We start from the raw sequence: 25,083 nt of genomic DNA, 5'->3' as shown, positions 1-25,083 counted from the left end.
ATAACATTGCTATTTCTGTCATTTTCTTTTAGTCTTTAAATGGCTAAACCCAAAAATCCTCCCAGTGGATTTTGGGGATAAAAGTTTTTTTAGGCCTGAAGAAAAGTTGTTTGTTTCTGTTGATAGACAACGTGGAGCTCATACTGAAAACAATCAGTAACCAGCACAGTGTCGAGAGTCAAGACAATGACCAGCCGGACTATGACAGTGTGGCCTCAGATGAAGACACGGATCTGGAACCTACTGCAAGCAAGGCAAATAGGCAGAAGGTGAGGTGACATGTTGCACACAGAAAGGAAGAACGTTTCTTTCTGAAATCTTTCCTCCTGCAAAATCGCCTTATTTATCAACCACTGTGAAAAGTGCTCTGGAGGTACTGTTTGGCTTACTACCAGCTTAGACCAGTGAGGTCAACAGGGGGTCCGTGTCTCTAAGTCCGTTGCCAAATCACAGCTTTAGTTGTGACTTTATAAAACTTGTGAGCAGGGACCAGTGCATTTTATTCTTCCGACAAATGTTTACTGAGTGACTTCTCTGGATAATACTCTCCCGAATGAGGCCTGGTCCCTTTCCTGTGAGGCTCTCCCTGCCTAGTTGCCTAGTAGGAGAGAGAACTGCTCTCAATGGTACAAAGTGTCATAAGAAGCACAAACGGAAGCTGGGGGGTAGGGGTGTGTGAGGAGATGCAGCTTGTTGCTGAGGACAGGTGTCAGGGGAGGCTGTGTAAGTGGGGTGGCAGTTAATATATGCCTTAAAGGATGCACAGGGTTAGGCATGTGGAGAGGCAGAGAAGGGTGGTCTAGGCAGAGGGAAGGTGAAAGAGGGCATCTGGAGGAACCCGCTCATGTGTAGAGACAGCCAAAAACGAGTGGAACTCAGAGCTGCAGCAGAGGGCAGGGCTCATACCACAGAGGAATGTGACACCAGGCTGAAGAGTCCACACCTTGGTGGACAGCACAGAGCCCGAGAAGCTCTTAGGCAGGTGAGGAGGGCTAAGGTCAGCAGTTTGGGTTCCTCTCTTTTGGGAGTACTGTTCTCGGCGGGTCAGAGAGTGGAGGAAGATAAGAAACTCAGGTGGGGTAGTGCTGGAGGTCCAGACAAGAGCTGACGCGGGCCGCCACGGGCCCCGTGCTGAGAGAGTCTGGGTGGAAGGGAAGTCTTGGTAGCAGAGTAAACGTGGGCCCAGGGAGAAGCAGTAGAGGCCTGGCCGGTTCACCCACTGCTGAGTCACCAGGACCTTGCCCCAGATCTGGCCCACAGAGGGGCTCAGCAAATGTTTGAGAACAGGTGGACAGGAAGACAAATAAACAGTGATAAGTTGGATATGTGCAGTGGGGGTATGGACTTAAAGAGGATGTGTCCAGAGCTGTCCAGCTCACACGACTGTAAGAAGGGTGGAGCCCCTGGCAGATGCAGGGGATGCGGAGGGGACAGCAGAGGTCACTTGCCCCATCTTATCCGCCTCTGTCCAGTGTCCCTGAAGCACCAGATTCAGAGCAAAAGCCAAAGTCGTGACCAGATCCTACCAACTGGCTTCTTCCTCTCTGCCTTGCACACCCACGCCCTCTAGCTGAGCTCTGCTGCTGGCTAGAACGTTCCTCCTCCGGACAGTCACTCAACTACTGTCCTTCCACTTGACTAATGTCCTTCTGGCTGTTACTCATGTCTCACCTACCCAAAGGCTTATCCCACCTGCCTTATTAAAACGCACCCACTTCACCCCTACTTCTCTCCCCAGCCCCTTACCCTGCTCCATATTCTCTTTTCCACAGCACTTGTCATCTTCTATCTCTCTCCCACTCTGCTGGGGTGCAAACACTGTGGAAGCAGTGATCTTTGTTTTCTCTTTCTACATATCCCAAGTCCCTAGAACACTGCCTGATGCTCAATACAGATTGGAATGAAGGAATTACTGAAAGAACGAATTTTTAAAAAGAAAAGGAGGGTACCTGGCTGGTTCAGTTGCATGTGACTTTTGATCTTGGGGTTGTGAGTTCGAGGCCCACATTGGGTGCAGAGATTACTTAAAACCTTTAAAGAAAAAGGAATGGGCAAGAGAAAGTCAGGCAATACCAGAAAAATGCACTGAGAGAGTCATCGTCAGGCTAGATTTAGGGCTGCACCTCCTGTTCTGTTAGAAAATATCGACTCTAGTATTTTTCAAGTATTACAGTAACTCTACCTTTATGTTTTATTTTTGCATTACTCCCTGAAGGCTTGATTTGGTTTGATTAACTTTGCAGTCCAGCTGGCATGGTCAGACTTTAGAAATTCTTTAGCTGTGAGTCTTGATATGTTATCATCATCTCCGATTGTGAACATTTTCCCCAATTTATTTTTAGAGCCTAGATTCAGATTTATCAGATGGACCAGTCACTGTGCAGGAATTTATGGAGGTCAAAAACGCTCTAGTGGCTTCTGAGGCCAAGATACAGCAGCTAATGAAGGTGAATAACAACTTGAGTGACGAGCTGAGAATTATGCAGAAAAAGGTAACATGTCAATAAATGCCAGGATGATTGACTCTTTAACCCTGTAGCATAAGGAAGAATCCCAGGCACGATGCTTGTGGGCAGAGGGGGAGAAAAGCAGTTATTGTAACAGACCTAAGAACCTTTGGCCAAGCTGTCTTTTTGGAAGCAGTGTGTATTTGGAGTTCAGACGAAGTGGTTTTGATGGGAAATAAATCCAGAGTGAATTTCCCAAGTAGTTGACACGTAATAACCGAGTTGCGGCCACCTTTGCACTACTCCGTGCTCCCTGGGAATCTGCATGCCCCTCCAGGGATGCAGTCCTTGCTGTTTATTGCTCCTTCTAAAGACTAATCACACCGTGAAGACAGAGCGGACAAAAGCCCTGGACAGGTGTCTGTGCTGACCAGCACTCCGTGCAGGGGCTGTCATCCCTGCTCACTCTTAGTCTCAGTTGTTACCCACCAGCTCCAGCAGCCCCATCCCACACCCCGCTCTGTTTTCCACCGGTACTTCTAATTTATGATGTCCTCAGAGCCTACAGCAGGGCCTGCCACAGAGTAGGCGCTCAGTAAATACAAGAAAACATTTTTCATGTGCATGAGTGAGAGCTGTACAAATCCCATTTGTCTGGCATTTTCTCATTCACTCCTTTTTGGGAGAGTGAGAAATATATGAACATATTAATCTCTAAAAGGAGTGTGGCTAATAGTAGCAAGGAATATGCTTAAGAGGGGGGTTATGGACATAACTCTTTACGAGAAGGCTAAGAAAAGGAAGTTTTAAAAATTCTCATTTCTGTCCAAGACTTTGTGGGTGCTATTACCATCATTCATTTCTCTACAAGATGAGATTTTGTCCGCTTCCCTTAAGCAGAAACAAAACAAAGTATGTGTCTGTGCCTTAATTCTGTCATTTGAAGAGTAGTGTTTCAGAATCATTATCAAGAACAGAGGACAAGGTTCGCTCCCTTTGTGACTGGGCCCTTTCCAGTGATGCTCCCTAAAGGAAGGCCAAAGAACTAAAAAGTCTGTCCCCTCTGCCTGTCAAGGACAGACACCGCAGTGCACTCTCACCTGGGGCTTGGTCTAGAATTCTTTTGATGTTGAGATCTAGACCTTTTTTTTTTTTTTAGAAAAATGGCTCCAAACCTACAATACTGCCTCAAGATCAACCAGATTTCTATCCAACACCTGTTCTGTGCCAGCCTGGCCCTGTCTAGGGCTGGTGTGCAGCCATGAACAAGGCAGACCAAGAGCCCTTTTGCTATGTAATCATAGAGGGCTTGCACTTCCTCTGTCTTTTCTGAAGTATCTTCTATTTAATGAATTATAGTTTGTCCCATTAACTGAACTAATAAATTTGTTGAGGTGACTCTTTTTGAAACATGCCGACTTTGCCAGTATAAATCAGTCTGCTAAGCATCACCTTTTTTTCATTTTCATTTTTTTTTTCTAAAATGCTCTTTTAGTATTTATAGAAGTCACCAGAGATAACCTCGTATCTTTGAAAACAAATGTCTCGAACCTTGAGAAATGCAGAGTAAAATTATTTGCCATTGCTCATGGATTATCTCCTCAATTCTTAGAAATGCTCTTGATTTCTGGAACTATTGAATTATCTGTAACTTTTCATTACCTGTTACACTCCTTCCAAACAAAAAGTATGATCTGATTCTTATTAAGATTGGCATCAATCAAATTTATTCTAGAACATCTCTCTAAATACAGAGGACTAAAATTTTTTGAAATCAAGACAAGGAACTTGTGCTCATCCAAACACATTCAAGTAAAATCCACGCTGGATGTTTTAGAGGCATGAAAAGCGTTAAGATGAAGTTTCACGTTTCAAGACCTTGTCTAAAAAACCCTAAGGGAAGGTTTTTACACAGACACATGACCAGACACCCCAGTTGCTCATCCAGAAGCATGTGTCTGTTCTCCTCACTCCCTGCACTGCGTCCATTTCACTTTAGGATGGGGGCTCTGTAATAAATAGTTTGACAGGCACCTTATGCCTGCCTCTGTCCTGGAACGTAGGAATTTTCAGTGGCTGCTTATCACTTTGCAGCTGTTCTTTCTTTGGAAAACAAGTCGCAGATAGAAGTTATACTCCGAAAGCCTTTGTGGTATAGAAGCAATCTGTCTGCCATTCTTTAGTGGATCACATATAGAAAAAAACAAGAAATGAGGGGATTTCTGTGGCAGAAGCAGTAAGTCAGACTATCACAAAAATTTGGCACTGTGACTATAAAGTATGTAGAATTTGCTTATTTTGCAAAGATGTGTTGGTTTTGTTTCAAAGTTAGGTAAACGTTCTTGTATATTTATAGTTGACAAAGTAGCATGATTTGTATCTGATCTTTCATATTTAACAGTTGCTTGGAAAAGATGCTAATTAATGAAGAGGAGCAGCCACTATTGGTGTATTTTTCACAGATCGGTGCTTTCTAAATAAAAATTGAAAGTAACTCCTAACCCTGAATGGGCTTGCTATTGAGAAAGTAATGATCTTCTGGTGCAAATACATTTGCTTGCGGACTTAAGCCTTGGCCCTGGTGGGGAATTTGGTCAGAGTTTACAGTCTCTGTCAAAGAGTAGACAGCTGAACTTACACCACCCCCAGCTTATAAATTGTCATGGAAGATGAAGGAGCACCAGAGAGGAAGGACACTGTGCAGGACTGGACTCAGTTAATTGTGTTTGAAATGCCAGACGCTAAGGAGTGACACGATTCCTTGCTGACCCCCTAACTCTAATTCATCAAACACCATGAAGCAGCCTGCATGTGAGGAATGGAAAGAGCAATCAGGGTCTCCAAGTGACAGCCTCTAACTAAAGTAGGGTGGTGCCAGGCACATTAGAGTGTTTAAAGCTGACACTGCCATGGTCGCGTTTTTGAGTGACAAAAGCCAAAGGAGAGCGAGGCCAGGTATCCCGGCCCTGGCGGAAAGATGACCGATCACCAGAGGGAAGCACGCGTGCTACGTGGAGCGTTCAGACGAAGATGTTAACGTAGTTCGATAGGCCTCCAGTTTTCTTCGTGATATGTTAATATAGCAAACGTACCGTGATTCAGTTCCCTCTCTTTTTTAAAAGTGCTAAATTGTTTGGAATATCAAGAGTATTCTGCAATAAAAATTTATTGATCCTAATTTTCCTTGTTGGCTTTTTGGGAAGCAGTAGCTCATCTGATTTTTCATAAGCTGAACTTCACTGTCTTTCTTGCTTTGCAAAGCAACCCTGGTTATCTCTGTGCTGCTTCCATGGTGTCTGCTGGCATTTTTGGCATTTGCAAATCGCTCAGGAATCATTTGAAAAGCGAGTTACCTAAGTGACGTCTTAATGATCTCAAACTCTTGCTTGAAACAGCCTAAGAACACTCCAGAATACAGCTTGCCCACAAACATTTCCCAGGCCCACCATGACCAGTTTTTAAGTAGTTAGACATTTCGTTTTTAAAAAGTCCAAACTGCAACTTTGCCACAATGAGAAACTAAGCTGTTTAATTTGCTGAAGTGATGAAGTGAGTTGATTGCGTGTTGCTCATTCTAGGAGAAAGAGTTCTCGTTTGTAGTTGCTGTAACTTTCGACCCAGCTAGCCGTTACTGTTCTTACTGTTTAAAGCTGGTAGTTGTATGCGTTTACTTGGTGTTTGCTTTTTCTGCTTGCTGTAGAAAAACACCGTCCCACTGCCAAACATTTCTTTCAGCTTCAAACACTCCAGAGTGAAAATTCGAACCTCAGGAAACAGGCCACAACCAATATATATCAGGTGCAAACTGGTTCTGAGTACACAGACACTTCCAACCACTCTTCCTTAAAGCGACGTCCGTCTGCCCGGGGCAGTAGGCCCATGTCCATGTACGAGACGGGATCAGGTCAGAAACCATATCTCCCAATGGGAGAAGTGAACCATCCCGAAGAGAGCAGGACGAGACTCCAGCCTTTCCCCGCGCACGTAAGTAACACCACTGGCGCTTCTGCTGTTCACTCTCTGTCCATCCTGACCGTTGCTTTCTCTCTTCTGAACCGGCACATCCCCGTGTCTCTGCTTTGCCAAACGAGGCTAGGAGAGTTATCCTTGTGTTTGCTGTATTAACATGTCAACAGATGCTTGTATTCCCACAAGCAGATAGGGCCGTTGGCTGAAAGTTTCCCAACAAAGTTTGGGACTCTGGCTCTTGTTCAGCTCCTCTCCCTCTGCTCTCCCTCATATCCATAATATCTTTCCCAGCCAGCCAGTACTGGAACGTTCTTTGTAACAAGCTTCCTTCCCCACTTCTAAAAACAAAAACACATTATGAAGGTCACCAGCAAAAGTGCTGTCTTCTTTGAGGTAGACAGGCACTTGCCCCTTTATGAAATGGAGCCCTTAGAATTCAAGGTGCTTCTCTGCTCCTCCCGGTGGGCAGGTCTGGAAGCCTCCGGGCCTCCGCAGCCTCTCCGCGTGTGGTCAGCCTGCCTGCTTAACTTCCCCACCCCCTTGTCCCCTTGGTGGAGAAAATGTGGCTTTGTCATTTCACACAAATGAAATGTAAAAACTCTACACTGGTTTTACAAGGATTGTATTCCAAAGATTGTGTTCCGTAACAGGCTGCTAACAATCTTATTTTACAGTGGGATGAGTATTGTGTTGTGAGGTTTTCAAATATTACATTTGTCTTGGATTATTTTTTAAAAACCCATGTTTTGACAGGACGCTATAGACATTGGGAACTTCTGTTTTTTCAGAGAATAGTCTTTATCGTTTTGAATGTGAAAGTTACTATTTCTTCAAATTTTATAGGAGTTTTCAAAAAATTCTCAGAGTAAATGCAGAGTAAAGGGTATGGTCTAGTAAATTAAACCCTAGTTTAATTTTGTCAAGCTTTAGTGTGGTAAAATTTCAGTGATGTTATATTGTAATTAGGACTCCTTTATTTCAAGTTTTTAAGTTGTTTGGACCAAAACATTCTAAGGCAATTGATTTCATACATTTGGTGTCATGGAAATGCCATTGAACTAACGGAAGAATCTTACATTTGTTTAGCTAAAAACAAAAGTTAGGAAAAGCCACTTTGTCAGTTTTCATAGTATACTTTTTTACTTTAGAAACACTTAGAATGTGATGTCACTTTATTGCAAAAGTTCTGTATCTGTATTGAAGAGTAGATTTATAACATAAACCAACTTAACCGTTTATATAGTTTCTCATTTCCTGTATGTCCTGATTAAAAAACAAATACTTGTTTAGGCTATCCATTAAAAAAAACTATTGACAAAATTCATAAATTATGCTAGGTGTTCTCTTTTCTCTTATAGAAAAGTAGCTTTATAAATTCTGAGTAATTTCTGGGAGGTATCTCACTAAAGGAGTAAACATTTCTGGGGACCTGTCATCAGCTAACATGGCAGTCAGCCTGCCTGTCACAGAAATTTCAGCACTGATCTCACGTAGTGAGTTGCTGTTTAGGATTCTTTGACCAGGAAACCCCAGGCTGAAGCCAGGGTAGGTGGTAGGGATTTTTGTTTGTTTTGTATTTTCCCCGAGCGTGTTTCTTTTTCCCCTTCCAGATCGGGAGGAGTGCGCTTGTGACCTCCTCTTCGTCTCTGCCTTCCTTCCCCTCCACACTTTCCTGGTCGAGGGATGAAAGCGCCCGAAGGGTTAAGTACACTCTGACCTGTCTGCTCTCTGGAGGAGGGGCAGTGCTCCTGGGCGCTTTGTGCTTCCCCTGGCCCTCCTGTCCTTCCACTAACTGCCCTTCTGTCCTGCATGAGGCAGTGCTCACCCCGGTGTCTCAGCACAGTGGCGCGCGGGCACACGCACACGCGCATGTCTGTCCGAAGCGGTCTCCCTTTGGTCTAACCCCACGTTGCTCAGTTTCCCTTAATATTTAACAGTGTTCGCAGTTCACCCTATAACATTTATTTGAAACATACGGTCTTTTTAAACCTTCAGAAAATTAGCTGGGTGCTGGTTAAATATTGTAGCAAGGCAAACATGTCAAATTTGTCCAGAGCAACAGTTATCAGATATTTGGACCAACTGAAACACTAAGACCTCATCATGCCTTTTTTTTTTTTTTTAACCTGTTGCATTTTTTATGTGAATGCCATACCTGACGTACCCAGGTGTTGCAGTCCCTGTGTCCTACATCAGGATTGCAACATGTGGCAGCATTGGAGGTGTAGGCGGCTGTTAGTATGAAGCTGTTCACTTGATGAGTTGGTCAAGGCCAGCTTGCTGATGTGTAATTTACATTCTCAGTAACCACACATGATTCAGGTAAGCTCCTTTTAGAGTAGGCAGACAGCAGTGTCTATTAAGCACCTCCTCCACACCCAGCCTCTTGGTAAGTCAAAGGGTCCTAGGGACTCCCTGCTCCCAAAGGCACCGTCAGTTTAAAAAATCCTTTCCTGGGCCACCTGACTGGCTCAGTTGGAAAAGCGTGGGACTCTTGATCTCAAGAGTCCTGAATTTGAGCCCCACGTTGGGTGTAGAGACTACTTAAATTTAAAAGAAAAAAAAAAAAACTTAAAAAAAAATCCCTTTCCTGCACAGAGTGCATGATGGTAAGCTGGGATCGTGGTGGAGAGAGCATATGCTTTGATGGCGTGAGTTCAGGTCATGGCGCACTCTTTCTTTCTTTTTTTTTTTTTTTTTTAATTTTTTTTTGACATTTATTTATTTTTGAGACAGAGAGAGACAGAGCATGAAGGGGGGAGGGGCAGAGAGAGAAGGAGACACAGAATCGGAAGCAGGCTCCAGGCTCCGAGCCATCAGCCCAGAGCCTGATGCGGGGCTCGAACTCACGGACCGTGAGATCGTGACCTGAGCTGAAGTCAGATGCTTAACCGACTGCGCCACCCAGGCGCCCTCTCACTCTTTCTTTAATAGAAGGATAGTGTAACCAATCCTAGAGGAGGGAAGGTGGCTGTGCGTGAGGAGCTACCCTCACAGATAGGGTGGGGTTTGCACTGGGCCTTTTTCCATTCCCTCCACATCAGTAGGAATGACAGAGTGGTTCTTTCCCACTGCAGGTGCCATATGGCTCATCGGGGCCCTTTGGGGCTCTCTTCCGCACTTGGAGGTAGTCGGTTGAAAAGCATTCTTGATGTACAATACTGAGTCTTGGCAGTTCTGAACTGCGATGTTTTTATTACGGTTTTTTTCGGTTAAACTAAGGGACAGTTAAATAGAAATGAAACCTCTCCTTTGAAATTTTGTTAATAAGAGTCAAGTAGACCTCTTTTGCCCACTGGGAGATTTGTCTTTTAAAAAGTCTGTCGTCTTTGGTAGTTTTGAGAGTCCGTGCAAGGACTGCTTGCTGAGACAGTGTTTTATACAAGATTAACAGTTACATCACTGAAACTGATAATCTTGATTATTCCTGACTGCTTCTTTATGAGTTTAGGTATTTATGGCATGTCTGTATTCAGAGACAACTGCACATCTGTTCAGTAAACTGAACCAGCACCAGCTAGAAGGTAACTTTTCTACTAACAGCTTTGAGAGAGCAGCACTTTGGACTAATAGGTCTTGATCTTAGCTCTGCATGTGTACAGTAATTTTCATAAAATTAAATGCTGGCTAATTTGAAATCCTGTCCTGTGCTTTTGTTTGACAACGATGAAAGACTGAATCCGTAAGTAACTGATTTCCTGGATGGTTACTGCCATATGTTGTTTTCTGTGCTTGAGGAACGTTTCCTGAGTACTTTTATTAGATGTATGAGTTGTTACTCTTCTAAAATGTTTAAATGAGACCTGGTGCTTTTGTTAATCGTGGGGTAATGCATTTGATTTGTAATTATCACATTTACCTCAAGGAAAGCAAAAAGATTGATTATAAAAATGTGAGATTCTCTGGGTTTAATTCTGTTTTCTAGATATTTCCACTGGAGCAGCTCTGGATGAATTTTCTAGAATAATTATTTAAGTGCAAGTTTTTTACATTTCATTTATGTATGTGTGTGCATGTGTGTGTGTACGGACACACTCACGCACACACATACACTCATCCTTGTGTGTGCATATATAAAAACTAAAGGAAAAGAAATGTAAAGATTAAGCATTCCCTGTGCAAGGTAAGATGGGGTATTTTTGTTTGCTTGTTTTGGGGGAGCTTTTTTAGATCACCTCTGGAAGAGCCAGCTGTCCCCATTCCCTGCACTAGGTACAGTGCCTAGCTTTGGTCTTCCAGCTACACTTGTAGTGGTCAGTAACTCACTGATAGATTCATAAGGCCAGGTCAGAATAAGGCAGCGGTTGAAGTAGAACTGCTTACTGGTAGTAAACACAGGGATCTGGAAGGTTGTAGATTTTATAGAACTCAGCTTTACAGACTCTCCTATGGCACCAAGCCAGTATTTTAAATCATTTGCCAGATGCATTTGAGTGGGGAAGTATGAGTTCACGTTGAATTTTAGGATCCTAGCAAGTATCTTATCTTAGAGTGGCTAGGACCAAATGGAGCCCTCAGAAAAGTGGGAAAACCTCAGCCCACAGAAGAAGGGAGCCCTTGCCCTGGGAGGAGAAAGAGAGGCTATGGGGAGAGTAAAGCAAAATGTGGTGTGAATAAGGAGTCTTTCTCCACTCTGGGGCTGACGGTCTTGCCTGTCTGCATACGGCCTTCAGAGGGCCAAGCAGCATTACCAGCAAGGAGCAAATAATTGGACTTTATATAGACTCTTAAAACTGGTCAATTCTGTGGTAGCCATTTTTTTTGGATGAAGCTACAAGGTCTCCATAGGTTTAAACAAGGGTCTTAGTTTACAGCTATACCTTTAGCCACATTTTATTGCATCATTGATAAAGTTCCTTAGTCACATGATTAACTTGGATTAAATTCAGGTATAAAGGTGGAAATCGCTCATATTTGTATTTTGCAAGGTAATCAGGTTAGGTTTTGAATCAGCTCCCACTGACACCTGTTCTAGATGAAGAAATTCTCAAGCACTATGGATAAAATAAATACTGAGGGGAAATTATGTTTATTAAACACTCCAGAACTAACATAGTCTCCTTCAGAGAAATGTGTTCCCCTTCAAATTCTGTCACCCTGGAAGGCCCTGTACTTTGCCATGCTGCCATTTGCCCAAAACATTTTTAGGATCCCTCTTTTGAATCTGTGCACCATTTTTTTGATCTCCACAGTTGCATCAGATACTTATATTCTAAGAGATAGATTTTTTTGGGAAACATAAAAGTGGTTGGAGACCAAGTGTCATGCCGGGTTAACCCATTTTGGTTCACAAACGACATGCAGCAGTAAGTTAATAGTGCTGGTTTTCTTGTGTGGCTCGTATAAACTGTCTCTGAGGGCAGTTCTTAGAGAGCCCTAAATGTTTGGAATGGTGACAGTCGTCAGGGCGCAAGGCATGGAACAGTGGAGGTGGTAGGAGACAGGACCTAGGTTCTCGCTGCTGGGTTTCTGCTGACTCTGTGGCACTGGCTTTGTCCCCCAGCTCTTTGGCCCTTCATTTTCTCATCTGGTATTAGAGTAGATAATCTACAGCTGGCTTCCAGTGCTGGTGGTCTCTGGGTATGTAAGCGCTGGCCTGTGCATTATATTATAGTTAAACTCCATATTCCTTAGAGAACCAAACACAGGTGTTGTCTTGCATGTCTGTGTTAGTTTATACCAAGGATCTGTTTGTGGAGTTGCCACTGAGCTAAGAAGAAAATGGTGCCAAGAAAAAGAGAAACCATTTCTGGGTCTACTATTCATCTTTTACTAAATTTTCAGTAAAGGGTTGGCTCCTGGCCCAAGTGAGATCTGGGCCACAAAGGCTCCGTGGCCTAACAGGTAATGATTCCTAGGCAAGGCTCCCAGATGTCTTGTGCTCAAAACTAACGGGTGTTTCCCTTTTCTCTCTCAGGCATCCAGGCTGGAGAAGCAGAACAGCACGCCTGAAAGTGACTATGACAACACCCCCAATGACACAGACCCGGACGACACGGGGTACAGCTGTGGGAGGACTGCCCTGGGGCGGGCTCTCAAACCTGAGACCTAGTGGCCGTGCTTAGGGGATGCGATTCATCCCCCACGTGTCTCCACTCTATGTTCAGACCCATAAGGTCATGAAATATGGACGCATAAGTTCATAGTCCAACCTCTTATCCCATATTATCCCAGGGGCCTGTTCTTTTACTGGCCGGTCACAGACCGTCTCTGAGTGTCTATAATGTGCTTAAAATCGGTATCTTAAGTCAACATCAGGTCGCATTCTATGCTTATACCCCAAGGGGTGAGCTGGATTAAGGATGGCTTAATGACAGCACCTCCTCCCTGCTGCCATCTTTACCCTTTCTCCGGGAGTCATAATTTCCAGCCCCGTGGTAGAATGAAACAGCCGCCCCGTGAGCTGTGGCTGCCTGTTGTTGACACAGCCTCACCGTGAGTCCCCTGCAAGACAGGATAAAGGAAACCACAAGACACAAGAGCAGCCAGCTCATGCAGCAGCAGATGCACATGCAGTGGCTCCTGAAGGCAGAGCAGCAGCTCATGAGCACCTGTCACAGCAGGCCACTTCTTTAATGTCGGCAGGTCAGGCAGAAAAGGAAGGCAGAGGAGTGTGGTGTGGCAAGGCGATGGCTCAGTACCAGATACGGCAGAACCCCACGCAGCCCCAAGCCCCATCCTCCCCAGCACGGAAGACGTCATCCGGAAAACTGAACAGATCACCAAAAACATACAGGAGCTCCTACGAGCGGCTCAAGAAAATAAACACGACAGGTAAGGAGGTTTGAAAATCCTGCCTGGAAAAACGGACATGCTTTGCAAGAGAGGCTGCTCCATTAGGAACAGGGATTTTTTTTTTTTTTTTTTTCCCAATATACTGATTTTTTTTTTTTTTTTTTTTTTTTTAAGATTTTTTGAAAATTCAGGTTTACATAACAGGCTTAAGTACAGATTTGTAGATTTGGATGGTGAGTTTTTTTTAACATGATGTTTTCAATTTTCTGCATTCTTACGAAGGGCTCTGGAAGCAGATGCCTCTAGAAGTAAAATTGCAGCATGGTTGGGGTAGTGATATTGCTGGTGCTGGATGGTGAGGGGCAAGAAGTTGCTCCTTAGAGCTTGCAGTTGATTCTTCCAGCCACTGTGCTCCCTGTGTGTGCCCTTGCTAGAGTTGAGTTGGCCGGCATAAAAGGTATCTTTTTTTTTTTTTCTTAGTGTTTATTTTTGAGAGAGAGAGAGAAAGAGCATGAGTGGGGAAGGGGCAGAGAGAGAGGGAGACACAGAAGCTGAAGCAGGTTCCAGGCTCTGAGCTGCCAGCACAGAGCCTGACGTGGGGCTTGAACTCACAAACCGTGAGATCGTGACCTAAGCCGAAGCCAGACACTTAACCGGCTGAGCCACCCAGGTGCCCCTGGCATAAAAGGTATCTTGGCATGAACTTGATTTCTTAGGCCTCCCTCGTGTGCATGTATGTGTGTTCACGCGTGTACGCGTGCACAAACATCTAAGAAACAAGTGGTTTACAAATAACAATTGACCTAATCGTCACCTGCGCTCCTGAAATGAGATTCATCTTACTCTGAGCAGAACCATATCCTGCAAAGTTATTTCTTCCGGTGGAGAAGGGACTGGCTCTTGTTCCAGCTCATCTTTTTGTTCCCTGAGCACGGGTTCTCTGAGAACTAGTGGTGGGTCGTTAACTGTCTTGAGCAGTGTCCTAGTTTCACATGGCCAGCCGCATCTGGACACACTCATGAAGCATTTAACATCCTCCCATTGGGTTTAAGAAAGCAGCAGAGGTCCATCGAAACCCCAGAACGATCTCACTGTTTTCCGTAGGTCAGTCAAGTTTAGTGCTCGGGTGAAGAGCTCCTTTGCGTGCAGTGCAGTAACAGAAGTTGTTCAGGGGACACGGTACCGCTCCTCTTTGGTCCTCTCTGTTCTCTCCTTCCACATAAAGATGGGCCAGAATCTTTTGCCTTCTCTGTGTTCCCGGTATCGCCAGGCTAGACTGCCCTGCTCTCCCCTTTCCCTTTTTTCTCTGCAGTTCTGACTTTCCCCAATGTCACTGTTTCCTACTTGGTGAGAAAGGAGCAGTCTGTGTTCAGTGAAGGATGAGCATTTGTCCTCCTGGATGGACTGCTGGAGGGTCCTCAGAGGTCCATGGGAATTAGGCGGCTGTTTATCTCTCCTTCCCAGGCAGCCTCTTTATCACACACTGCTCCTCCCCATCCCCCGCACTCCACAAGCTGCCAGTGCTTACCAGTTGACAACAGATTTACTCTAGTTCACAAGTACCATGCTTGTATTTCAAACAAACAAAAAAATATGTTTACATCGCATTGTCAAAAATAGAAACATCTGCCTAGAGGCTATTTCTGTCTTCAACCGAAAGAAATACGGTGCTTGGCACAATTGGGGAAGTTCCCCCCCCCCACACCTTTTTTTTTTTTTTTTTTAAGACGTACAAATCCATGCAAAAACATGAAGATCTGATATTTTTTAAGACCCTGAGAGGATGATGCAGAGTTTAATCATTAGTTCACTCTTTTTAGTTTAAATCAGAATTGACCTAGAGAATTTATGTTTTACAAATTGCTCACTGCTTTACTGAAGTCTGTGGTTACTTAACATGTGCGAGACACTTTCATTTATAACTCTGAGTTGTACTGATTAAACCCACGCCTTTTCGTCCTATTTTCTCCTCTTGTTTATCTGTCACCTGTGCTCACTCTGAGTAGACCAGCAGCCCATGCGGGCACACTCAGGCTTTGCCCCTGTCCCTTGAGCCTAGCAAGCTGCCCACAGTCCCCGCTTTCTCTGAGTCTGGTGTCCACCCTGAGCTTACAGCCCCACTCCTGGTCCGTCTCTGTCTCTTTCGCATACACACATGCACACACTATTAGACCTCACAGTATGCACACAAGCCTTCTTTGAGGAAAGATAAGAGCTGGAAGTTGTGAACATGAACTTTCTCCTTAATCTGTGCATGCTTGCTTTTGTGGCTCATTGAGGACATCCTAAAGTATTTCATACTGAGTGAGTTTTGGGGAGGTATCCTTAGGAAAAGCAAGGTGTCCCTGCTTCTGTGCAGCAAGGGGAAGGTTGAATTCTATTTTGGTGTCAAAATGAAGATGTTAACCAGCGTTAATGTATTTTTCATGGGCATGTTGGTTTAAGTAACATTTAGGCCTGAATCAGTGGCTGCTATAACAGGGTCTTTTTCTGAGCATTTGTGTGACCAGATGGGTTGTTGCCCCTTCATATTTACAAGTGAAATAACCCCTTCTGTGTGGGCCATTTTGTTACTATGTGGTGTGTGGTTCTGATTGCTTGCAAAGGTAAAAGTCAGGATTTCCCATTTGAAAGTATTTTGGGATAACATAAACCACTTTCTGGAAATGTAATGATTTAACTAAAACATAGCCAGTCTTAATTAAAACTTTTTTTTTTTTTTTCAATTTTTTTAAACGTTTATTTGTTTTTGAGAGACAGAGAGAACAGAGTGTGAGCTGGGGAGGGGCAGAGAAAGAGGGAGACAGAATCCAAAGCAGGCTCCAGGCTCCGAGCTGTCAGCACAGAGCCTGACATGGGCCTCAAATTCACTGACCTCGAGATCATGACCTGAGCCGAAGTTGGATTCTCAACCGACTGAGCCACCCAGACGCCCCAGTCTTAATTAAAATAGTTTTGAGACTAGATTTCTTACAAAGATGAAGTACAGAGGTGCTTATGACAGTCTTTAAGCAGAAGCTAACTTCATGACTTAAAAAAAGGGGAAAGAATGTTAGTTGTTAGGCTGGATGCTGAACAGGATTTGGTTCCATCTTGGAAGGGAAATTTTTAAACAGCCACATGGGTGCTTGTGGAAGGCCAAACCTGAATATTTGCACTGCATTTCCTAACATGCCACCAACAGGCTACCAAAGAGCTTTTCCCATATCGCATTTCCCTTTTGGGCTCTGTGGGTCAGCTCTCCCAGAAACAAAACCCAAGCCTGGGGGGCAGTGTGCTGTCTCAGAACTGTTGCTCAGTCCCATCTTCAGTCTGTCTTTTCTCTGCAGTAGTAGTTTGTAAAACATACTACTCAGGGCAGAAGCCTAATGTTTTTAAGGCACAGGAAACTAGCCTCATATGTCGCATGTTACAATATCAAGAATAAGAATCCTGAATGAAACCAAAGTCTCCATTCTTCCAGTTCCCATCACCTGAGAAGTTGGAATCACCAGTCACGAGTGGAAAGAGGCTTGCTATAAAGAAAGATGTAAATCTGTTGTGTCTCTGATCCCAGGAGAGGACTGTGGTGTGTCAGTGAGAGACCCAGGCCCAGGTGCTGAACAGCCGGGTTTGAGCTCAGCTCTTTCTCACCAGTGGTGGGACCTTGGGCAAGTTCTCTCCTTCTCCAGGCCTCAGTTTGCTCATTTGAAAAATGGGTGTGTTAATAATACCAGCCTCATAGGGCCATTGGGAGGAGCACATGAGTCTCCACAAAGTTCTGAGAACAGAGTTGGCACTCCATCAGTGTTCCTGAAGCCTCAGCTCTCAGACTGTCATTTAGGGGGCCCCTAGGAGGCCAGGCGGCCTGGTGGAAAGGATGAGGACAGGCAGAGCCAATGCGCTTTGTTTTCTTAGAGCTCGTGAAGCGAGCAGAGAGAGTGCCGGCTGTGTTCATGGCTGCCTGTTACAAACATAGTCATGGCAGCTTCATGAGAAAGTACGTAAGTGTCTGATCCAGTATAAGAGCTGACTCAGTGATTTCTCTTTACCCAAAGTAAAGCTTTCAATTCCCTAATGGCTGAGATGCATTTGAATAGAAGGAATTTAGAAGTGTCCGTCAGTTTTAACCAACATGTGGGTGTTGAGGTGTAGGCTCTGGCTGTAATTTAAAAAAAATTTTTTTTTTTTTTTTAACGTTTATTTATTTTTGAGACAGAGAGAGACAGAGCATGAACAGGGGAGGGGCAGAGAGAGAGGGAGACACAGAATCGGAAGCAGGCTCCAGGCTCTGAGCCATCAGCCCAGAGCCTGACACGGGGCTCAAACTCCCAGACCGCGAGATCGTGACCTGAGCTGAAGTCGGCCGCTTAACCGACTGAGCCACCCAGGCGCCCCCAAAATTTTTTTTTAAAAATTAGTTTTCTTTATTTTTGAGAGGCAGAGAGAGACCAAGCATGTGTGGGGGAGGAGTGGAGAGAGAGGGAGACACAGAATCTGAAGCAGGCTCCAGGCTCCCAGCTGTCAGCACAGAGCCCAACACAGGGCTCGAACCCATAAACCGTGAGATCATGACCTGAGCCGAAGTCGGACACTCAACCAATTGAGCCATCCAGGTGCCCCAAGCTCCAGTTGTAATTTTAAGAAATGTTTTCCAGTCCTTTATTTTTAAGTTCTGTGGCCTGTGCATGGGAATCCTTGTTTGTCTTTCAAGAAATTAGGGAGATGAAGCACCTGAAAAACAAATGACCTACTGGAGGAAGTGTGAATATCTTTATAGACTGACTGTTCTGTGGCATCCCCTAACTAGTCATGTATGTCACCTACGTCCCATGTGTGGAGACTTTTTATCAGAATGAATGAACTTTGGAGAAAGGGTGTGGACCCTGCTTCTTTTGGGGTGACATCCACAGTGGGCTGTCTGCGGCCTCAGCCCCTTCGTGGGGGACATATAAATGGAACCCATTCTAGCCCCCTGGTACTCTCTGTCTCTGCGTTATTTCTGCTGTCTTTGAATAACCTCTTCAATATTCTTGCAGTTATATTCCCTGCTCAGAGAGGATACACGTAGCTGTTACTGAAATGGCAGCATTATTCCCCAAAGTAAGTCACTTCCTACTTGGTTCAGATCCCTTTTTCTTTTCATGTTTATTTATTTTGAGAGAGAGAGAGTGGGCGAGCAGGGGAGGGACAGAGAGAGGGAGAGAGAGAATCCCAGGCAGGCTCTGCGCTGTCATTGCAGAGCCTGACGTGGGGCTCAATCTCCTGAACCACGAGATCATGAACTGAACCGAAATCAAGAGCTGGATGCTTAACCGACTGAGCCACCCAGGCACCCCAGTCGGTTCAGACCCTTTTAAATGAACTGAAAGAAATTTTCTCAGGACCTTTTATATTAACCTCTTTGTAGCATACGTTTTAAATATGCAAACCTGGGAATAATTTTGTCCTACACGGATCTTGGTTTTAATAAGAATGTGTGAGCACCGTGCTAAAGGCAAAGCACTAATAGGTTAAAATGGTGTCTGGAATATTTCACCCAAGTGGATTAACATTGTCAAAAACCACCTCCGAATAGGATATCCTACTAAATTGACACTGCATGCACTTTGACCTTTGAGTGCAAGCACGTGGGCATCTCGCACGCTGTGGGCCGGGCAGCTTGCCGTGTCCCGTGTGCTGCCTCTGGGGAAGGGCGTGACAGAACCGCCGTTTGCTGTGGAACAGCTTGAGCTGTCTTCACAAGAAGGCTCGTCCCCGCTCTTGGGCGTCCAGCCTGCAGTTCACGGCAGATGACTGTGTTCTTCCGTCTAGAAACCCAAGTCTGACACGGTGAGGACTTCCCTGCGCTTGCTGACGTCCAGCGCCTACCGACTTCAGTCAGAGTGCAAGAAGACCCTCCCGGGGGACGCCGGCCCGCCCACGGACATCCAGCTGGTCACACAGCAGGTCATCCAGTGCGCATACGACATTGCCAAGGCCGCCAAGCAGCTGGTCACCATCACCACCAAAGAGAACAACAACTGAGCAGCTCGGCGCCAGCCCTCCTATTTTCTAGGCTTTTTAAAAGTCCAGTTTCAAATGCAGACGTGGAATTCTGGCAGTTTTTACGGAAACAGACATTCAATGAAAGTTTAAAACTGTTTTTAAGAAACTCAGTATTATTTTTGCATGTTTTCTAACAAAATTTTTGACTATTAATTTAACCCACTTGCCTTATTTTGTGCCTGTCTGCCAGTTTCCTCTCCAGTGTTCTGTTGTGCTGTCCGTGACTGTTGTTGAGTTGATGGTCATAGTCATTCAAAAGCATAGCTTCATTGTTTCAAGTTTGTTAGAACTTTTCCATCCCTTTAAAACTGCCCGTCTAGGGTTAAAACTATAAATGAGATTTTTAGTGAAACATTTTCTGGAGAGAATTGGGTTAAAAAAAAAAAAATTCCACCTCTGTTCCCTACCAAGCATTGTGCAATAAGCGAGTTTTTCCACCCTAGTGCAGGAATCTTTAAGTTTAGGGTGTTTCCAAACATGGATGTAGAGAAAGGACTTTGCCACTCTCTAAAAGTAGTGTAACAGTCTCACTTGGAAACAATGGACTGCTCCATTTGTTTTACCTATTCTGTCTTGGTAGACGTTCTTTTATTTGATGTTTCTGTCTTGATCTGTCTCTATTTTGCTATCATCCTGAAGTCTCCGTGGTGCCAGATAAGTACTCATCCCCCACGCCACGTGTCTTGTGGCCCTGTCCAGGTGGGAGTGCTGCCACATCATCACGCGTGGTTCAGGGCTCTGCCTTCTCACAGGAAACCAGATGTGTCATTCCAGACGTGCGGCAAGGAGGAGCCACGTCCCACAAGCCATAACTTACTCTGTGCCACCCCATTCAGATACCACTGACATAAACCATGGGAAGAGAAATTACCTGCTCCCTGACGTGGTAACATATCTCTTCCCCAGAACTCGATTACTCCTTTAACCACGAAAGCTTCGTCACATGGCCTGTTTGGTAAATCTCATCACCTTTAAGGACTTCTCGTAAGGTAAGGTGTCTGCGGTCAGCTGAGTTTGTTTCTCCTCCATTGTCTGGCTGGTACTTAAAAATGAGACATCCTCTTTCATGAATTCCTTAGAGAGTGTGCTCTAGCTGACCACCGGCTATCCCAAAGCTACAGAAGCACAGGTTTTAAGTTCTGGAACATACTGACGTTGGTTTTTAAGCTACTGAAGAAAAGACCTTTCTTGTTCTGAATGCTAAAGCATATTCCTGCCCCCGCTTATTGCAGCAGTTGTGTGGGTGTGGCTCAGACCCTGACCTAGACCAGAGGGGCCAGGCAGCATTGATGGAGATGAATGAAGTGAGCCAGGTGTAGAGCAGGGGCGGAGGACAGTCAGGGAGCAACGGTGCACCTGATGGGGACAGCAGCTCCCCGGCCTCACCCAGGCTGCCTTGTGGAAAAGTGGGCCCGAGCTGGCCGGAGCTTTGATTTTTTAAGAGACTCCAAAAACATGGATATTATTTGTGCCATTCCTCTGTTTATAAATGTTGGTGACTAAACATTCTCAGAGCACACGTGCGGGGGAACTGTGACCTCCGGACTGCCAGCTCACAGCCTCTGCCCAGGGGTCCTGTCAGCTGCAGTATGAGGTCACACCTGGTTTACCTCCGAGCCTTACCTGTAACGTGGCCACCCCTACCCTGTGTTAAGTTGCTTTGAGTCCTCATCTTACCCATGTATTCTGTCCCGTAGTGCTCATACACGTGAAGAAGTCAAAGTAATCACAGTTGCCTAAATATGTGCTAAATAAGCCTGTGTTTTCACAGAACTGTTTGATTCACAAACATCTTTATAGCTTGACCGTATGCTGTCATGAAGGAAGCACCGTGATGGTGTTTGGTTTACTAAGGCCCAGCGTGTGGATGCTTTTGCCAGATTTTGCTACACTGAGTAGCGCGGGGAAAGGGTCCACATCTCCAAAAGACTCATCCACTTTTCTGCACAATCCTAAGTGCCATGTTCCTGTTGGATGCTGAGGGGATGCCTTCTACCTTAAATTAAGTTCGAGCCCCATCTGATAACCTTTGCTGCATGCTGCACATACTTAGCTGTCCCTTCTCTTTCTTGCACACACCTGCCCTCATGTTGGGCCCATGCAGGGGCCTCGGGGAAGCCCGGTGGCAGTCCTGGGCTGGTGCCTCGGCCTCCCAGGGAGGCCGGGCTTCTAAATAATGAGTTGTCTGCAGTGGGTGCGGTGGCGTCTTCACTGGAACACTCAAGGACTGGTGACGGAGGACCTTGTCTCTGTGCCCCTAGACAAAGTCCAAGAGTGTGGGACCCAGAGAGCATCTCCGATTGTAAGAGCAGCACAGACGTTTGCTCTGTCAACCCACAGTGCCAACGCCCCGAAGGAAGTTCTAGGTGGAGTGACGTGCATGACAGAGGGGCTGCCAGCCTCCCTTCGGTGCCCTGAACACTTCCTCACCTCTTCTGAGACCCAGTTCTGTTGTCTGAACGGCTGTTCACCATCTTTTGCACGTGTGTCCCGTAGCCTTGCACTAACGTCTGCGTTCTCTAAGGTCACTCGTCACTCTTAGTTCTCAAATCTTCCTCCCGCCCGAGCCAAGAGGACGGAGGTGCACTTTATGAAACTGGCGCTTGCTGAAGAGGAGACGGCTCCGCCCCGAAGCTCCTTTAGCTGAAGTCCTCCTCTGCCTCAGAACGCAAATAGTTCTTATTTGCCAAAGAACAGGAAATCGGGCCCAAAGATCAAATGCAGCATTTCATAAAATTGGAAGTGTAGACGCGCACCTCGGGAGCTGTTACCCCATGCCTCCAGGGATTGATGCTGCGGAACCAAGAGTGAGGCTAGCATGTGTCTGTCCACAGCGGCTGTGAGCTCCCCAATCATAGAATGTTCCTTCTTTCCTTGTCCCGGTGAAAGGCACCCTTTTTTTTTTTTACAAAAGAAAATGCTGCATAGGAAAAACGAAATGCCTTTTGTTCAGATGTGTTTTATCCATGTCACTCGTTATTCTGTACTTTTTGTGTTTATTGTACATTCTATTCCTGTAATTATTGTACAACCCTGTAAGCGTTGTAAAATCGTTTTGGAATTTGTGCCTGCTAGTTATGCAATAAACAGGCTCTATAGTGTCTTTGTGGTAATTCTGTTCACGTCAATGAGGTGATGTTTCCAGATACTCTGTCAAAGTTTCAAGAAAGTTCTCCCATAACCTAATCTTTAATGAGACAGTAGTGAATATTTTTCTACCCGGGGGACTCTTGTGAGTTTACAGGAATTACGACCTTTTTCCTCCTTGTGCTTAGCAGGTAGCTTTTTTTTTTTTTTAATTTTTTTTTTTAATGTTTATTTATTTTTGAGACAATGCGAGACACAGAGTGCAAGCAACGGAGGGGCACACAGAGGGAGACACAGAATCTGAAGCGGGCTCCAGGCTCTGAGCTGTCAGCCCGGAGCCCAACGCGAGGCTGGAACTCACGAACCATGAAATCATGACCTGAGCTGAAGTTGGACGCTCAACCGACCGAGCCACTCAGGCGCCCCTTAGCAGGTAGCTTTCTTAAAAGAAATTGTGCATCGGGATTATCTGCTCCATTGATCTTACCATGATGTGTTCACTCCTAAAGTTTAATTTTTCAAATTCAGCAAAAGCCAGCCGGGCACAGTAGCCCTCACCTCCTTTACCAGATGAAGGAGTTGTGGGGTTATTTCGGTCTCTTAAGGCAGGTTCCCACAGGGACGATGGGATGTACCTGGGTTCAGTCAGGGCCACCCTTAGTCCCCAACAGTTGTCCTCTGGGGAGGTGACTCGGGTCTCTTCTCTCAAACAGAAGAAGGGGCGGGGCCTGGCCATCACAGTGCCTTTCCAAGCAACAAGGCTGGGGAAAATGGAGCATTCTCTCTCCGTGAGCCGGTTTGAGGCCCCAGACCCAGCAGCTCACACCCGGGAGGCTCTCACAGGCACCAGCGTCTTGGCCCCCGGGAGGGCTTGCTGGAACACAGCCTCCGACTCGGACCATAGCTGGGGAGTTGGCATTTCTGACAGGTTCCCAGGAGGTGCTGCGCCCACTGGTCTGGACCCACACTAGAGAAGCACTGCTGTAGACCGTCCACAGCCCCCCACCACGCACCTCCTCGCCTTCTGATATTAGACATGTCTTCATAAGAATTCTAATGACCACTAGCTTGTATCAGCTGTTGGCCCTGCGAGGCGCTGTGCTGGGGTCTTCCCATGTGTTCACGCATTTAGTCCCCCCGCACCCTGTGCAGCAGGAGCTGTTCCATTGTGCGGTGGGGAAGATCACCCCCTGGGGAGTTGAAGCCCCACATTGGGGAGCGTGTGACTTATCCTTAGTCCGGTTGCTCTTCCTGTTAATCGGCCCAGTTGGGTTTTCCTGACCCTGGCCCATTACTGCAGTCTCAGAAAATGTGGAGAAGCCAGGGGGTGGCCCCTGGGTCGAGATCAGAGATCAGAGGGGGACCGGTGCGTGACGTGAGATTGTGGACAAGTGGGGCACAGTCGGCTTGTGACCCCTAAGATGGGACCCCTCCGGCGTTTGCCAGATGACCCATGAAGACTGTCCACTGGCTCCCAAGTACTGTGAGCAGCGCTTTCTCACCTGTGCGGCTGCACCGCGGCAGCCTCACCACAGGGACAACTCGGCAACCACCCGACGGTGACCCGCTGCCCAACACACTGGCGTTCAGGAATGTCTGGGAGCCGGGCCCCGTGGCCCACAGACGCCAGGCAGGGGACACTGTGGTCCATGCCTCTGCCAGCCAGCCACCCTGCCAAAAGCCAGGGCCACATGAGGTGGGACAGACTCCCTCCTCACTGCTTTATAGGGGCTCGGTCAGCCCACCACAGAGCAGGTCCCCAGGGGAGGGGCTGCCGGGGACAAGGAGAGGTGTGTGCGAACCTTGCTGCTTCCCTCCTCACTGCCATCTTCGCTCCCACCCAGGCTCTTGCTGCACAGCTTCCCGACTGTACTCCCTTCCCAGGCCCCCAAAACTGCCTCAACACACTGAGAACGTCTGCCCCGTTTCCCCCAAATGCAGCTTCTCTCCTAGGACCCACCTTTCCTCCTCCAAAATCCCTCTTCTCACCCCTTCCAGCACCTTCCCTCCCTAGGGACTCCTCTTCCCCTTCTCTTCCCTCTCAGCACCCCTCCCCCGTTCTTATAGCAGGGATCCTTGTCCTGCCCTCCCCTTGGCCAGCTCTGTACCCATCCCCCTCAGAGCTCCTCCCTGGCCATGGCCTTTCCCCATTGCTCTGTCCTGCAGGCCCTGTCTGGCCCATGGGACCGGAACACCTTAAGGACAGGGAACTTTTGAAGTCTAACTTGGACCCCCTTCGGACCTCAGATCTAAGATTGGCCTGGGCCTCCCCTTGCACCACACTTGTTATCTGCTTCCCTCTTCCAGCCCTCCCCTTCCCAGGCCCTCACCCTTTCAACACTTCCCCCCAACACCTTCCCCCTTCCTGCACACAGGGGCTGAGTGAATACTAGCACATACTGTGGGTACCATTTCGTAAAGTAGGAACTGAGACTACCCCCATTTTGCAGATGAGGAAACCGAGGCTCAGACCTCAAAGCCCAGTTGGTGGTGGTGCAGGAAGTTAGAGCATGGGGCCTGTGCTCTTAATTACGGGGCTCTGCTGGTGCAGTGGACCATCTGAGGAAGGCGGCTGGAGGAACAGGCAGGTGGCAGAGCCTCTGGAAGCAGAAGAAGGTGAAGACCAGCCTAGACCTTGGCAGAGGTAAGGAGGGAAGGAGACGTGGAGCAGGCTCAGTGGCCCCCATCTCCAAACATTCCGCTTGCCTGGGAGTGTCAGAAAGACCGATGCTGGTCTCTGTGTGGTCCTCTGCCCGCCTGGCATTCCTGGAGGAATGGAGTCTGGGTGGCCGCGTTTGTGTTGAGTCTTTCCATTCCT

General features: G+C 46.4%; 1 protein-coding gene across 19 annotated transcripts in view; it reads left to right on the top strand.

Moving 5' to 3' along the window:
• Nucleotides 1-22,279, top strand: part of GIT2 (GIT ArfGAP 2) — a 53,024-nt gene extending 30,745 nt beyond the window's left edge. For 6 of the 19 annotated variants that reach the window (XM_042911346.1, XM_042911345.1, XM_042911349.1 and 3 more), the window contains 8 exons: nucleotides 127-269; nucleotides 2,343-2,492; nucleotides 6,183-6,431; nucleotides 8,027-8,116; nucleotides 12,334-12,416; nucleotides 13,002-13,190; nucleotides 18,170-18,233; nucleotides 18,945-22,279. In XM_042911346.1, the coding sequence (XP_042767280.1) occupies nucleotides 127-269; nucleotides 2,343-2,492; nucleotides 6,183-6,431; nucleotides 8,027-8,116; nucleotides 12,334-12,416; nucleotides 13,002-13,190; nucleotides 18,170-18,233; nucleotides 18,945-19,157 (1,181 nt within the window). In that variant the 3' untranslated portion in view covers nucleotides 19,158-22,279. Of the gene's footprint in view, nucleotides 1-126; nucleotides 270-2,342; nucleotides 2,493-4,848; nucleotides 6,432-8,026; nucleotides 8,117-12,333; nucleotides 12,417-13,001; nucleotides 13,191-18,169; nucleotides 18,234-18,944 lie in introns of those variants that run through there. The other 13 variants (XM_042911353.1, XM_042911347.1, XM_042911350.1 and 10 more) reach the window with 9 other exon arrangements.
• Nucleotides 22,280-25,083: the final 2,804 nt, after the last annotated feature.

Source organism: Panthera leo, chromosome D3, assembly GCF_018350215.1.
Source record: "Panthera leo isolate Ple1 chromosome D3, P.leo_Ple1_pat1.1, whole genome shotgun sequence".
NCBI lineage: Eukaryota > Metazoa > Chordata > Mammalia > Carnivora > Felidae > Panthera > Panthera leo.
The sequence above is the reverse complement of the archived record's forward strand: the minus strand, read 5'-3'. Positions and strand labels throughout refer to the sequence as shown.